Below are 15,754 nucleotides of genomic sequence, written 5' to 3' on the forward strand. Positions count from 1 at the left end.
CACACAACTAGTAAGTGTCAAGTGTCTGTCTGAGGCCAGATTTGAACTCAGGTCCTCCTGACTCCAAGGCCTGAGCTCTATCTACTACACCACCTAGCTACCCCTTCTAGTGACACTTAAAGTTTACAGTGTGTCTACCACAACGACCCTGTGAGCAAATACTAGTCCTTCCAGCAACTCAAATTCAAATCCTTAGTCATCCTCAAGTCTCATTTGCCTTCATTGACCACATCCAATCAGCTGCGAAGTGTTCATCGTACCTGCACCTCGTCTGACGTCCTTTCCTTCCTCTGCTCTCATGCAGCCACCAGCCTACTGCAGGATCTCCTTGCCATCGTACGCATCGATGCTAAATTCATACTCCCAAGGCCTGCCTCTGACCATGTCATTCTGCCTAGCAAACACCAGAGGCTGCCTAGTGCTTTTAAGATAGCTCTCCTGTTTGGCAGTGAAGTCCCTTACCATCTGGCTCAAATCTGTTTTTCAACTGACTTCATATTCCTCTTCTTCACACAGTCTATGTTGTAGATAAACTGGCCTAACTTACTGTTCCCTGTGCATGAGATTCCATGTCCTGCCTCTGGGTCTTTCTATATGCCTGGAATATACTCCCTCCTTATCTCTGCCTCTCAAGAAAAAAATAATAACAGGTAATTTTTATCTAGTGCTTACCATGTGCCAGGCACTGTGCTAAGTACTTTACAATTATTATCCCATTTGGGCCTCACAGCAACCCTTCGAGGTAGGCCCTGTTATTATCACCAGTTTACAGATGAGAAAACTGAGGTAGGCTAAATGACTTGCCCAAGGTCATACAACTAGTATGAGTATGAGGCAGGTTTTGAATGCAAGTCTTCCTGACTCCAGACCCCACCAGCACCCTAACCACTGAACCACCTGGCTACCCTTAGCATCCTTAGCTCCTTCAAAGTTTGGCCACTTTTCACAAGAGGCCTTTCCTGATCACCCCATTTCTCCCTGTCCATAAATTACTTTGTATATATTTTGTAGGCAGGGAAGTGGTGCAGTACATAGAACACCATGCCTGGAATCGTGAAGACCTGAGTTCAAATCCAGCCTCAGATATTTACTAGCTGTGTGACCCCTGGGCAAGTCACATCACCCTATTGGCCTCAGTTTCCTCATCTGTAAAATGAGCTGGAGAAGGAAAAGGCAAACCACTCCAGTATCAGTGCCAAGAAAAACCAAACGGAGTCGTGAAGGGTCAGAAACAACTGAAAAAATGACCGAATAGCAACAACAATGTATTTTGTATTTACTTATCTGTGTCCGTGTTATTTCCTCATGGTAGAAAATAAGCTCTTTGAGGACAGATACTGGCTTTTCTTTTGATCTTTTACCACCTCGCAGAGTTCCTTGCACATAATAGGTGCTTAAGAAATGCATATTGCATGAAGGAAGGAATATAAGAGGTACAAATTTTATTATCCTCATCTTAGAGGAGGAAACTTGAATTCACAAAGGTTAAGAGAAGAAGTTGCTTGATTTTCTACGGCTGTATAGCGAGTAAATGTTAGAGCTAGGGTTTGAACCACTCTCTTTGGACTCCAAATCTAACGTTCTTTCCATTGTGCTACAATGCCTTTTAAAGGAAGGGACCAGTGGCATGGGCAGCCACCCCATCGTTCCGTAGTCATACCTATTAACCTCTTCCACCTGTGATACCCAACCATCTTTCAAGGCCCAACTCAGTCTCCCCTCTATGCCTCTGACCATTTTAGCCCATAGTGATCTTTACCTACGTCTCTAATAACACCTAACAAACAACTCATATATAACTTATCAAATATTAAAAGCTGGACAGGACCTTAAAACACAGAATGTCAGAACATGGAAAACACTGTTAAAAGTGGAAGAGATCTTTGGTCATAGGATATTCTAGATGAGAGGGACTTTGGAATAAAGTTAGTACACAGAGTGTTAGAGCTAGGTCCCTAGAATGTTAGAATCGGGAGGAACCTAAGCACAGAATGTTAGATCTAGAAGGGACCTTCAAATATAGAACATTAAGGAACCTTAGGACCCTGAATGTTAGAGCTGGAAGTGACCCTCCAGATAATCTAGGCCAATTGCCTCAGTTTACACATCTTGAAATGGAGGCCTTGCCTTTTGCAGTAGTAATTTGAATATATGTCTCCCTAGCTCCCTCTCTGAGAACAGGGACTCTTTCTGCTAATTTATATGTGTCCCCCCCTTGCCCACCCCCTCACTGTGACCAGTGCCAAGCACTGGGTATTGTATTCAGTAAAAATATCTGGTGACTGAAGTGACCCACTGTGGGCTTCGCTTGGGCCAGGCCGTTGCTGGGGGGATGGGGGTCACCTCTGTGATGACGTGCTGTCTGAATAGCTGATGTCACAAAAGTTGCATCTCCAGCCAGCTCCAGGATATTGTTTCGAATCAGGACCAGTTGCCCAAAGTTTCCATGTTGGAATGTAGTGTCTCCTACATACTCTTTCATCACCAGAGGAATTTGGTCTTCGGTGATGTTCTGAAAGGACAAATGAAAGAGAGGAGGTTAAGACATCCTAGTACTAATTCCTCCGTTCTATCCCTCCTGCAAGCCATGACTCATTGTCAGAATATCTACTTTCTGCATAGATGGTTATATCAGTCCTTTGTTCAGACATCTTCACTGGCTCCCAAGTGCCAACTGAATAGTCTTACCTGGCATTCAAGGCTCTTCATAATGTAGCACCGCCCCACCTTTCCAGTATGATTTTAGATCATTCCTTTCTATATTGTGGTGCAGTTGAGCTGTATTACTCTCTTTCCATTCAATGTGCCCTGAATATCCCCACCTCCATGCTTTAAAAATAATATTTTTTATGTCTGGAATGCCTTCTTTCCCCCTTTTTACCCATTGAATTCCTGGCTAGCTTTTAAGCCCATCTGAAGGGCTATTTCCACCAGGAAGCTTTTCTCGATCTTTCTGGTTGATAATGATATTTCCCTCATCCCTTAGCCCATTTTTGGGCACCTCTTTAGTAATTCATTCATTGTATATTATTGCCTATTGCTGTTATCTCTTTCATAACAGATAAGAGGAAGACCTAGAAAAAGGCTCTGACACATCGGCTAAATTCTCTATGAAGGATTTATTGAAGGCCATGGCCAGGGATCATACAGTATGAATAATCAGAGAGGAGCTGAGATCTGCCCCGGGGGAGGGATTCACCACATCTATGAAATCATGGTTCCTCCAAGCATTGAATTGTAACTATCTGATGGGCACAGAACTCTGCAAGGCAGGGGTTATTTTATCTACATTTGTTATCTTTTCTAGCACTCAGTACAGGACTCTGTACAGAAGAGAACACTAATGAATGTTCCTAGTGTCACAGATTTAGAACTGGAAGCAGCTGGCCTTGGAGGTCAATCAGTCCAACCCTGTCATTTGACAGATGAGAAAGCATACTGATGGTCCTAGAGGCTCAGTGACCAAGGTCACATAGATAGGAAGAAGAGCTAAGGTCCAAACCAGGGCCTCTTGACTCCAAATCCCATGTTTTTTCCATTAGCTAGGTCTCGATTGTTGCAAGTAAGGGATTTAAATTTGCATTGCATGTTTCCACTAGGCTGGATATAGTTTACATAATTATAACTTTGAATGATATGCATTCGAATACATGTAACCACTTCACAAACTAACACCTCTGTGATGACCATGCAGCATCTGCCATGGTTATTGAATTTAGTTACAATAACCAGAGGAATAGCTTTAAAGGAGAAAGGAACAAACATTCATTAAGCATCTGCTGGTGCCAGGCCCTGTGCTAAGCTGTTTTACAAATATCTCATTTGATCCTTAAAGGGGAAAAATGAATGGGGAAGGGGCTGTCCCATTAAGTTGGTGCTGAAGTCATCTCTGCCCTCCTCTTCCTGCTCCCCTGCTACTTTCTTAAGCCAATAGCTCTATGTTCGAATCCTTCTTAACTGTAGCAATACCCAGCTTAAGTCCAGCCTTGACACAGCCCGGGGTTGGTTGGGAAGTCCTGAAGAAAGCTCCTAGCATGAGGTCTAGAGAAGGGAAGTACTTTGTCCAAAGTTCCTCTGTCCTTTGAGCCCAGGGTTCCTTTCACTCTACCAAACAGAAGCAGGTGAGCCTTTGCCAAGTGAGGCCCCAAGAAATGGAAGTCTTCTACACTCAGCTACTCAGTGCTCCAGAAGGAAAGTAATTTGACCCAACTTTCCAGATGGCCTTATCTTCACATCTCATGGGATGCTCCACCATTAGAAGTGGTCCCTTGACACCCTCCGCCCTTGTCTTATGTCCCTGCCCCAGAGCGTGGCTGCTTACCAGGATCAAGCAGAAGTCCCATAGCAGATCAGTGATTCTGCATCTAGTTAGTGTCTGAGGGCTGAGAGGAATTTTCATGATCTGAGGATGAAATGGAATCTCTAAATTGACCACAGATTTGGTGCAAGTACATATGTGTGCAGTGAGGGTGAAGTCAGATAAAGAGATTTAGGAGGGAGCCTGCTCCGGTTGAGAGGGAGTAGGACACCCTGCTGGACTCCAGTTTTCTGGGTTTAGAACAGAGCTGGAGGAGCTTTTATAATGATGATATAAGATCATGTAGTCTTACTCCCTCATTTTACAGAAACAGAGAAGAGGCCCAAGCAGGCAATGATTTATCTAAGGTCACACAAGTAGTAACAGAGTCAGCGTTCACCCCACTCCCAATACACACAAACAGACAGACACACACCTTGGCCTATAAGCAGGGGTGCTCTGCTAAATGTTTAACAACTGGCTCTCCAGAACCCCCCCCCCACCTGCGACACAGTTTTAAGTTTAATTTGCATTATTAACATCGTCTTCATCATTTTCATAAATTTAGACAATCGACAAAACGATAAATCAAACCCTAATTTGGAGCGTTTGGCAATGGTAGAGGTTTTGCCAATTGCTCACACTGAAATTTTAACAATGGGCTTTGAGGCTGGCGCCAGCCCGTCCCTGCCTGTCCCTGCCCATAAGCACACATTCCTAGGGATTCCAGAGACAAAGGCCAGGTGCGTCTGCTGTCTTGCAAAAGCTCACATTTCAACACTTTTCCCCACTAAAACTCTGGGAGGAAAAGAGGGCAAGGATCATTACTCCTATTTTACAGATAATTTGTCCATGGTCACATGTGACTGAGGTTCTTTCTACTCTGACATGCTTCTACTGTCTGGCAGCAGCCCTGTGCCACCTTTGGAGAAGCATTGCAGGATCAACATGAGGGAAATGGGTTTGGCTGTATTGCCTAAAAGCACCCATGACGTGGGCCCAGGAGGGGTTCTCTCCTGGCTCTTGTTGGTGCCTGGAATATTTCCCTCAAAAGACAAAGCCCTATATGTCAGTGAGGGAGGGCATTAGGAACACTGACATTCAATCAACCTCAAATATAAATGGCAGGGGGGTGGGAAGAATGCTAGACTGGGGTCCAAGTCTTGGCTCTTTTAATTATGGTTGTATAGTTGTATGACCTTGGATAAATCATTTCCTTTCCCTGAGTCTCCAATTTTCTCAGCTGTAAAATGGAGATAATAATGCATTATAATAATGCTGTTGCATAGACCCAAACAAATAATGTAAAGAGTTTTGCAAACTCTGCTATGTTATGGAAAAGGAAGCTAGCATTATTCTAGTTCTTCAGTCCAGAAAAGGGGGGGCAGAGATGGCCCTTTCATTCTAAAGGGAGAGGATAGTATAGAGGGAGAGAAGGGCACAGAAAGGGGGTGTTGGAGCCAACATCACAATGTGGCCAGCAGCTGATCGGGGGGATGGATCTAATGTGAAGGCAAATTCCAGCTACTCCCTTTCCCCTCCAGAACTCCTGGTCCAGAACATAGAATCTCAGGATATCAGCTTAGAACTTAGAACAAAGGAGCTTAGAACAAAGAATGTCAGACACAGGGGACCTTAGAACACAGCATGTTAGAAGGCAAGGGACCTTAGAACACAGAATGTCAGGGCTGGAAGAGATTTTAGAATAGAGAATGTGAGAGCCAGAAGGGGCCTTAGGGATCACCTAGTCTAAGCCTCTCAGTTAATATATGAGGGCACTGAGGCTCAGAGGTAGGAAGTCACTTACCCAAGGCCACATAATTAGTAAATAGCAGATTAGACACTCAAACTCAGACCTCCTGATGGTCCAGTTTGCTTTCCCCTGGATCATGGTGCCTTCAATAACTTAGCACCTGCGCCTGGCTTCTGGTGTTGGGGAGGACTCCATCCATAGCTCTGTTTTCTTAATAACCCCCATTTTCTTGTTATGGAGAGTTAGCGTGGCTCAGTTGTGGATGCTGAGGAGCCTGGAAGTCCCTCCCCTCCCTCTCCTGCCCCTGCCCTCTCCACCCCTCTCCCCTTCCCCTCCGTTGTCTCTTACAAAAGGGAGAAGCCAGTTGAATTCTATCCTGTTCACACCCAGCAGGTAGGGGATCGGTTGAAAGTTCCCTTGAGCCAGAAGCGCTTCAGGGCTGTCGGTGAAAACAAGTCCGTCCACCACAGCAGGTACAAACCAGATGGTCTACGAGACAACTCAAGTTTAGTCCTGGACCACAGCAGAGCTGAAGTCCTGCCCCAGTTTCCCCAAATCATCCTGGTCAAAGTGAACGCGGCTGGCCACAGCCTCGTGGTCTGTGGGCCATCAGCACCCTCTGGTGGGCACAGGCTGCTCCAGCAGGTGGGCAATGAAATGGAATCTTCCCTGTCTCCGCTCCCACCCTCTCCACTAGCCCTTCTGCCCGAAATGGCCAACAGTGGACAGTGAGATCTAGAGCTGGAAGGTGCCTCGTCCAGTCCACCCTACTCTTATTTTACAGAGGAAGAGATACAAACCCAGAGAGGGCATGTGACCTGCCCAAGGTCATACAACCATGTGCGGGGCATGAGTGGACTGGCCCGGAGGTGGGAGGAGAAGTCCTTGGAGCATGTGCAGGTATTCCCTGCCTGGTTTTAGTCCAAACAGCCAGGTGGAAGCTTAGGGGTGCACCAGTCTCCAGCCATATTTGACTGAGGTGCTGGCATTGTGAGATGACCAAAAGTTATGGTGCCACTAGAAGAACTGAGGATCCAGAGATTGTGAAGCCAGGACTAAATGGAAAGTGGGGGACAGCACCCCCTAAGTGGTTCTCTTTTCCTTGTGGCTTTAAGGCAAGACTACTTAGATCTGTTCCTGAGGCATCAAGGAGGGACAGCAGCCTGTGTTCCATTATGGGCATATTGCTACCTTGATCTCTTTTTTCTCAGATCTCAGGTAAATGAATCTTCTGCAAGGGAAGTTTTCAGGTGACCTTGTGTGTTTGGGACAACTGGAGGTCCCTTCAGAGTTTCCATCACTGGTTGAACCTGCATGGAGGTAGTAGCAGTGGCCACCAGAGTGGCTGTGGTCAGTGGAGTGGAGGCAATCCTTGTGTGTGCCTGACCACTGAGTCATCGTGTCTTCCAACTCTGCAGCCAATTAGAAAATTTTTCGTCATCATACAGTAACAACTCCTCAGGAATGCAAGGCCAGAAACAAGTTTACTCCAGGCTTTTACATCATCTCTTGGACTGAGACCAGGCAGGGAATATCTGTGCATGCTTCAAGGACTAACCCTTTGCAGCCAAGCTACCCTTGTTATACACACACACACACACACACACACACACACACACACACACACACACGTGTGTGTGTGTGTAGTATACATATGTGTATACATGTATATATAGAGATAAGTGTATATGTGTACACATACACATAAATATATATGTACATGAATGTATGAATAAACATAAGTGTATGTATACACAGACCTGTGTACACAATATATATGTACAGTGTATCTATATACAACTATGTACACATATAGATTTAGATCTATGTCTATATGCATATATGCATATGCACACACATATGCACACATTTATATATACTAATTGTGTATGTATTGATTGTATATACATAAAGATATACATGTATATGTGTACATACATGCATGTGCATATATGTATGTATATATACCCACAAGTGTGTGTGTATATATATATATATACATATATAACTATAGAGAGATATGCATATAGATATACGTGTGCGTTGATATATGTGTGTACACACATGTAAGGGCAGCCAGGTTGCACAGTGGTTAAAGTGCCAGGCCTGGAGCCAGGAAGACCTCAGTTCAAATCTGACCTCAGACACTTACTAGCTGTGTGACCCTGGGCAAGTCACTTCACCCTGTTGGCTCTCAGTTTCCTCATCTGTAAAATGAGCTGGAGAAGGAAATGGCAAAACCACTCTAGTATCTCTGCCAAGAAATTCCCAGATTGGGTTACAAAGTGCTGGATACCACTGAAAACGAGTGAACAACAGAACACATATACACGTACGTATATAATTATATACACATACACATGTATGTATGTATGTGTCTGTCTATCTATCTATCTATCTATCTATCTATCTATCTATCTATCTATCTATCTATCTATCTATCTATCTAGACTTATAAACATTCCTTAGTCAAGACAGCATCCTTTTCATGGTAAAAACTTCCCTGAGATGCACCAAGGATCTGGACTGAACACCCTCTTGCAGGCCTACCTAGGAATCTCTGCAAAGGGGTAATTTTTGCATCTGGTCTCTGCCTCCCCAACACTGAGCCAGATAAAGACACTTGGGCAAGTCCATAAGGTTTGGAAATCACAGCCAACATACCTCCAAAGGGTTTGTTTTTGGGTTCAGCTGGAAGAATTTCTGCAGGTGAAGAGATGACAAGGTTGAAGTGGGTTATAAACAGGTTTGGGAGACAGAGAAGCAGGATAGTTTATTTGCCCTATATGGGAGATCTAAGGAAGGAGGATGGGTCCTGTCCATGCACAGCCCAGCCTAGTTGAAAGGAGGGAGGGAACCTAGGAAAAGAGGGGGATAACTTGCTTCCTCATCTCCAGCCTTCACCTTGCATTTTTATGGCACAGGTTTGGATTTGGTTCATTCACTCTGAATGAATTATGGGCAATATGAGTACTGCGGGAAGGGTGGCTTGTGGGGGCTGGGTATGGTTGGTTTTTGAAGAGAGAGAAAGAGACTGAGGGAGACAGAGAGACAGAGAGAGAGACATTCAGACAGAGAGAAAGAGAGAGAGAAGAGAGAGAGATACACATATAGAGGGGTAGATGTGTAAACTGAGATGGGACACACACACACACACACATACACAAACTAGGAAGCAGAGAGATATACAGACAAGGTTATTTACAGACATATAGAGGTGAAAAGACACAAAAAGAGATTTGAATGGAGGAAGGGACACCAAGTAGAGGTAGACAGAGACTGAGGGACAAACTCAGAAGGAAAGTCAGAGCCCTTAGATTGATTCTAGGAAAACCAACACAATTTAAAAGGAGGTAGAGAGGAGAGTAACAGCAAAGGAGAAGGAAGGAGACACAGAGAAATTGAGAACTTAGACACAAATTGAAAAGTTGGTCCACCGCCAAATTCTAAGGCCTCCTCCATGTGGGACAGTGTATTGAGGCCCTGAGGCCAACGTTGGGGCTAGGATGAAATCAAAGTCAGACAGGGAGCCCCAGCCACCCGCAGAAACTACTGGCCTTTCCTTCCTGGGGAGGAAATGAGTTCCCAAGATGGGGGACGGTGAGTTTTGTGGGGAGCAAGAAGTAGGCAGGGACCACGTGCTCCCAATTCAGGAACCCTGCCAAGGGCGTTTGGACGTTGGATTTAGAGCAGACAGGGACTTTGAAGAACATCTAGTCCACTGCCTTCATTTTACAAATATTGATGCTGATAGTGTCAGGGATGGAAAGAGAATTTCTGTAGGCTACATAGCATATGTATGGGCAGAATTGGAACTCAAACCAGGGTCCTCTGGCTACGTATTCAGTTGCCAGTGCTACCTCTGGAAGCAGGGTAGGAGGCCTTGGGGGGAGAGGGATGATGCTGTTCCTCCCCACAATGAGGTGACACCAGGGATCTGGAGGAAGGTACAGTTCCCAGAGATACAAGATGATTCTGAGCCAACATAGAATCACGGAAGAAGGGTTTGGATTAGCTTAGTGGATCTGGTCAGATCCCGACGGTGCTTGCTTCTTAGGTCTTCTTGATCAAGTCATTTGACCTCTGGCCCTCATGGTCCTTAGCTGTAAAATGAGGGGTTGATGTAGGTGATCTCTAATGTCCCTGACTTGAGAGCAGGGACTGTCTCTTTGTACCCTCAATGTGTCTGGCACATATTAAGTGCCTAATAAACAAATCCTCTAAATCTATGATCTTAGGAGATCTCTGGGGGGAAAGGAGTAGAAAAACTATGTCCTTAGGAACCATGAATTTATTGGTAATGTCAGGTAACTCTTAGTGAGTTGGCAAATCTGGTGGAAGGGGGCCAGGCTAGGACTGGGACATCAGTTCAGAATCAGCCCTTGCTTAACGAGAGAGATTGTATTCCCCTCTGGGACGACCTACCATCTCATTAGACACCTTCTGGATCTCTTTCTCTGACTTTGACCTGAGGCACTGCACCAGGGCCTGGGTACTGTTGGTAGCACAATTGGCCGCTTTAGCAATTCTCTGTAGGTAGAGGCAGCAAGAAGTCAGCAACAGTTCCCTTTGGTTTCGCCCACCTCCCCCAAAGTCTGGGATAATTGCCTGGGCAATGAATTCAACTTCTGTCACCACAGAAGGGCCCCAGGGACAGCTCTCTTCCTGAAGAACAGGTGTCCCTGAATCTATGGAACAGTCTCCTCTTCATCCCCATCTACTTCCCAATTCTTTGGGAGGGACAGTCCCAAATTTGGCTGGCGGCAGGGTTGAAGCCCTATGTCCTTCCAAACTCCACCCCCTATCTCGTGCAGGGAACCAGGATCTCTTCTATGAAGCCAAAGTCTTGCTCTCTAGTGAAAGGAAATATAGTTTAATGAAAAGAATACTATACAGTCAGGAGACCTGGATTAGAATTAGATACATCTAAATTGCTTTTGGGTAGGCATCATCTCTTAGGAAAACTTTATGTTGCCCCAACTCCTGACCCCATGGCTAAATATTTGCTGTATTTGTATAGCAAACTAGTCACTAAATTTCAGTCTGTGTCTTCATCTGTAAAAGCAGAAACAGGAATACTAATAATACCTGCCTCACCAGATTGTAGTGAGCCGAACACTTAACACGTGAGCTATTCATATTACTGATGACAACATCTAAGTGGAAATGTCTCCAGCAGCCCAGCGTAGGTCTGGGTTTGGCTGTCTGGGGAGTTCTCAGGAGTTAATCATTAGAGAGCTGGGAGGAGTTCCCAGTGCGTTGGATTGTTGGGATTCAGACCAGTCTAGGGGAAGAAAAATGTTCTAAGAAGCACTATCAGCTATTCAATATGTCCAGAATAGACCTAATTATCTTCCTTACTGAACTTGTCACTCCGTATTCCCCTACTGCAGTGAATTCCGCCCCTTCCATTGATGGCACCATCCTCCTCCTAATTATCCAGATTCCAAACTTCCTTGACTCAGTTACAATCCCATCCCATCTTATTCCCTATATTACCACTTCCTCGTGATCCCTTCCCTGAGTTGGCTGGTGGAAAATGTTCTCTCTCCCCTCATATTTTCCTAGGTATTTTGCCTGTATTTCGCTGTGTGCCTGTCACCGTTCTACTTCATATGATTATTTGAATACGTGTTGTATTTTTCCTACTGTATTTTAATTATGCTTTTTGAGGGTAGTAATTGTCATTTTTCATCTTTGTAGCCCCAGAGTTGAGCACAGGACCTCACCCATGCTGAGAGCTTTGATTTGGGTGGAACAAAGCCCTGGTTGCCCCCCACCTTAGTTAAGGATGGGGCAAATTTAGAAGGGTGCTCAAATTTAGAAGATTCCTGACTGCAACATTCAGGGCTGTTCTTCCTTCCTTCAAGTATGATCCTCTTCACCTCAGTGATGTTGGTCTTATTCTAGGGTGCATTTTCCCTACCCCCAAACATCTGTTAGTCTTTTAGCTATGTAGAAAATATGTCTTAGGATGAACTTCCTTCCATCTTCTTCACACTTATCCTGTGACCCCACCATGGGGAGGTAAGCTCTCCCTCCCCTTCCTTCCTCCCAACTTTGTCCCAGATGAAAAAAAATCCTATTTATACCTATGAATATAGTTGGCACATAAAAATACTTGCTACATGTGTTTTGGACATAATCAATACAGAAATTTGTTTTGCTTGACTATGCATATTTATTAGAAGTGTCTTTTTCTTTTTTTTTCATGATGGGGGGATAGGAAGAAAAAATGAATGATACTTGAAAAAATTAATAAAAAATGTTTGTTGAATTGCATTAAAGTAGTATATCTAAATTCTCCACCCAATTCTTCTTACACACTGGGGGCTCTCTAAGTGTCACTGAGCCTGTCTGTTGGGGCTAACAGTGGTATTCTCCTTTAGGGGAAGGGATAGTCCTTAGTTACTCTGGAGATTGAGGGCACTGACCGTGGCAATCTTCAGTGGCTCATAAGAGATGAAGACCTTTATGAGGGCTGTTCCACTCTGAGAGATGGCTCGGTGGAAGAGGCCCTTGGATAAGGGAGACAGAATCTGCAGAAACCAAGAGGAAGAAGGCCACAGGTGAAGAACAGGGTGTGCTTTGGTGAAGAGGGAAGGTGGTTATTGTGGAAAGATTGATGAATTTGGAGTCAGAGTTCTTGAGTTCTACTCTGTTACTATCTATGTGACCCTCTGGTAACAACTTCTCTGGACTTTCATTTATAAAATTAGGGAGTTGGGCTCTATGGTCCAAACATCTATGTAGGAGTTAAGCCTGTTGCCTGCTGAGTGTGGTTATCTCCTACTGGGGAAGGGGGGAGAAGGAGAGGGAAATCCCTTTCCTTCCCCAGGAGAGGAATGATTCTTTCCTCAATGTCTGATTTTCTTTTTGATTCCCAAAGCTCACACTCCTCAGAACTCTCTCCTGCCTTTACTGTTTCCTAGAGTAGATTTCTTTTTAAAAGTGCCCATAGAGGTAAGACCAATCCTTTGATTTGCCAATAACTATCCACACTAATTCCTTTGAGCTTGACTGAAGAACTTCACAACTTAAAAAAGGGCTAAAAGAGTGCAGATCCAACTTTGCACTTTGCTGAAGACTTTGTTGTCTCTGTTACTTTCCCCTTGCCTTCTATAATTTCATCAACTGGGCTGGAGGGAAATCACTTGACCACGGGAGCTGTCGTGTCCTGACCAACTTGCCCCTATTATAGATCACAAATTTACTTTTGAAGAGACCACAGAATTTTAGTCCAACTATCTCATTTTATAGATTCAGGAAAATGAAACCCAAGGAGTTGATGTGACTTGCCCAGAGTCACATGGAGAGTAGGCATCAGAGTCAAGATTTGAAGTTGGGTCCTCTGACTCATGAACCACTTTCTACTATTTCACTCTGGGCCCAGGAGCTAGAAGTAATGAGTTAACTTCCTTATCCCCCTTTTGCAGCCTACTTTGCATCACCACACTCACCAGTCCTGAAACACATATGGCTCCCGAAGACTGGCCAAACAGGGTCACAGAGCCGGGGTCCCCGCCAAAAACTGCAATATTTTCCTGCACCCATCGCAGAGCTGCTAACTGGTCCAGCAGTGCCCAGTTCCCTCGGGCATAGGTATCTCCAGTGCTGAGAGTCAAAATCCACTCAGAGTCTGGAGACCAGCTTCTGCCTCTGGCACAACTTTATCACCGTCCTCCAGCTCTGTTGGCCCCCATGGCCCCAACCATACTTGATCCCATCCTCACAAGACCAGGTACCACATGGCCCCACCCTTAGTCCCAGGCTGCCCATCTCTGTTGGACTCTATCCCAACCTATCCCTTTTCCAGCCCCCCTCAGGATTCCTCCCAACTCTCACCTGAGGAAGCCCAGGATGCCAAGTCGATTCTGGATGGTAACCACTACCACGTCCTCATGGGCAGATAGCACGGAGCCATCATAGGTAGAGGCTGATCCCACCACAAAGGCACCACCAGGAAACCAGACCATCACCTACAGAGAGCCAAGCAGGCAGTTGCCCCTACCTATACAGCTGCTGTGCCATACTGACCATCTGGATTGCCTCATCTGCCACCATATGACCTTTTTGGCTGCCCATCATAGACTAAAATGAAGGATTTTTTAAAAAGTGGCTTTCTAGCTTTCTTTTGCCTGTTGTTTCCCCCTATTTGATTGTAAGTTCCTTGAGGGCAAGGACTGTCATTATTTACATCTCCAATGTTTAGCACAGTGCTTAGAACATAGTAGGCACTTAAATATTTATTGAATTGAATTGAATTTTAAGCTGTGGAAAGTATACTGGTCCAAAAGTCAAGAGACATGGGTTATAAACTATGCCAATTTAATTCGAAATCACCTATCAAATGCCTACCATGTGCAAATCACTGCATAGAAAATAGACTGTCCTCAGGGAGCTTGTATTATTTTTTAAAAATTTTTTGGTGAGGCAATTGAGATTAAGTGACTTGCCCAGAGTCACACAGCTAGGAAGTATTATGAGTCTGAGGCCAGATTTGAACTCAGGTCCTCCTGACTCCAGGGCTGGTGCTTTATCCACTATGCCACCTAGTTTGCCGTCTTACTTATATTCTTTATGAGTGCTTGTCCATTTCCTTTGCCTTCAAATTACATCTTAATCTTCATGCTATAGAAAGATATAACACAGTGGCTGACGCACAATGAGAGCTTAATAAATGCTTTGAACATAACCTTATTGTGAATAGGGATTGTTTCATTTTTTGTACTTGTATCCACAGCATCTAGTACAGTATTTGACACATAATAGTCACTTCTTCATCATCATCATCATCATCATCATCATCATCATCATCATCATCATTGTCACCATAATCCTAGCTAGCATGTCTATAGCTCTTCAATGTTTGCAAAATGTGTTACAAATTATCTCTTTTAATCCTCACGACAACTCTGGGTTTTGTGCTATTATTATTATTCTTATTTTACAGATGAGAAAATTGAGGCAGGTGGAGGTTGAGTGATTTTCCCAGGGTCACACAGCTAAGCTGTTTCTGAGGGATGATTTGAACTCAAGTCTTCCTGACTCCAAGTCCAATGGACAAGTCCACTATCCACTGTATTTTTCCTATGTGCAATCAAGAGTCATAGGGCCATAGATTTAGAACTAGAAGAGAGATAATTCATTGTCCTTCTGTAGTGGTTCTTGAGGATATATGTACAGAGTAACCAGCTCTATGAACTGTTAATCCAATTGCATTTTGTAATTCATTCAATAGGCATTGTCATCCACCTGGTTTTTCTTTTGTGGATTGCCAAACCGAACTCTTTTGAATGAATATAGAACTCATTTAGGAGGTTTTGTAGTGCTCCAGGGCTTGATGCAACCAGCAAAATACCATCTACAGACATCTCTAGAGCACCTCATTATCAGAATGGCATCCCAAGAATTGCAAGGGAGAAGTTGTGCAAAAGATATCAGAGAAGAATAATGCAGTAAAAAGGAGGAGGGCTAATCAGGCACAAGGGAGAAAAAATGAAGAGGTTGTGTGCTCCATTGGCATTCATGTCATGTCAAGAGATTGGGAGGAAGTGCTCCCCGTCTTGTTACACAGACCCTCTCAGTGGAGGGTTTACAGGAAGACGCAGCTAAAAGTGGAACTGGATGAAAAGACATGGCTGGGTTTCAATCTGCACTGCTGGAGGGAGTATCTACCTCTATGAGCTCCACTGAAGTATCAA

General features: G+C 44.4%; 2 protein-coding genes across 2 annotated transcripts in view; one reads left to right on the forward strand and one right to left on the reverse strand.

Moving 5' to 3' along the window:
- The window catches only part of LOC144455673 (uncharacterized), a 95,445-nt gene that overhangs the window by 59,764 nt on the left and 19,927 nt on the right, over positions 1 to 15,754 (forward strand). The window lies entirely within an intron of this gene.
- CES4A (carboxylesterase 4A) overlaps positions 1 to 15,754 on the reverse strand; it is a 34,282-nt gene that overhangs the window by 10,702 nt on the left and 7,826 nt on the right. Inside the window, exons 4-11 of the mRNA XM_078149438.1 lie at positions 13,896 to 14,029; positions 13,511 to 13,664; positions 12,485 to 12,589; positions 10,476 to 10,580; positions 8,715 to 8,753; positions 6,399 to 6,539; positions 4,322 to 4,402; positions 2,344 to 2,512 (exon numbers count right to left, since the gene is read on the reverse strand). Coding sequence (XP_078005564.1) covers positions 2,344 to 2,512; positions 4,322 to 4,402; positions 6,399 to 6,539; positions 8,715 to 8,753; positions 10,476 to 10,580; positions 12,485 to 12,589; positions 13,511 to 13,664; positions 13,896 to 14,029 — 928 coding nt within the window. The remainder of the gene's footprint in view (positions 1 to 2,343; positions 2,513 to 4,321; positions 4,403 to 6,398; positions 6,540 to 8,714; positions 8,754 to 10,475; positions 10,581 to 12,484; positions 12,590 to 13,510; positions 13,665 to 13,895; positions 14,030 to 15,754) is intronic.

Source organism: Phascolarctos cinereus, unplaced genomic scaffold, assembly GCF_003287225.1.
Source record: "Phascolarctos cinereus isolate Bilbo 61053 unplaced genomic scaffold, phaCin_HiC Scaffold_2;HRSCAF=192, whole genome shotgun sequence".
Classification (NCBI taxonomy): Eukaryota; Metazoa; Chordata; class Mammalia; order Diprotodontia; family Phascolarctidae; genus Phascolarctos; species Phascolarctos cinereus.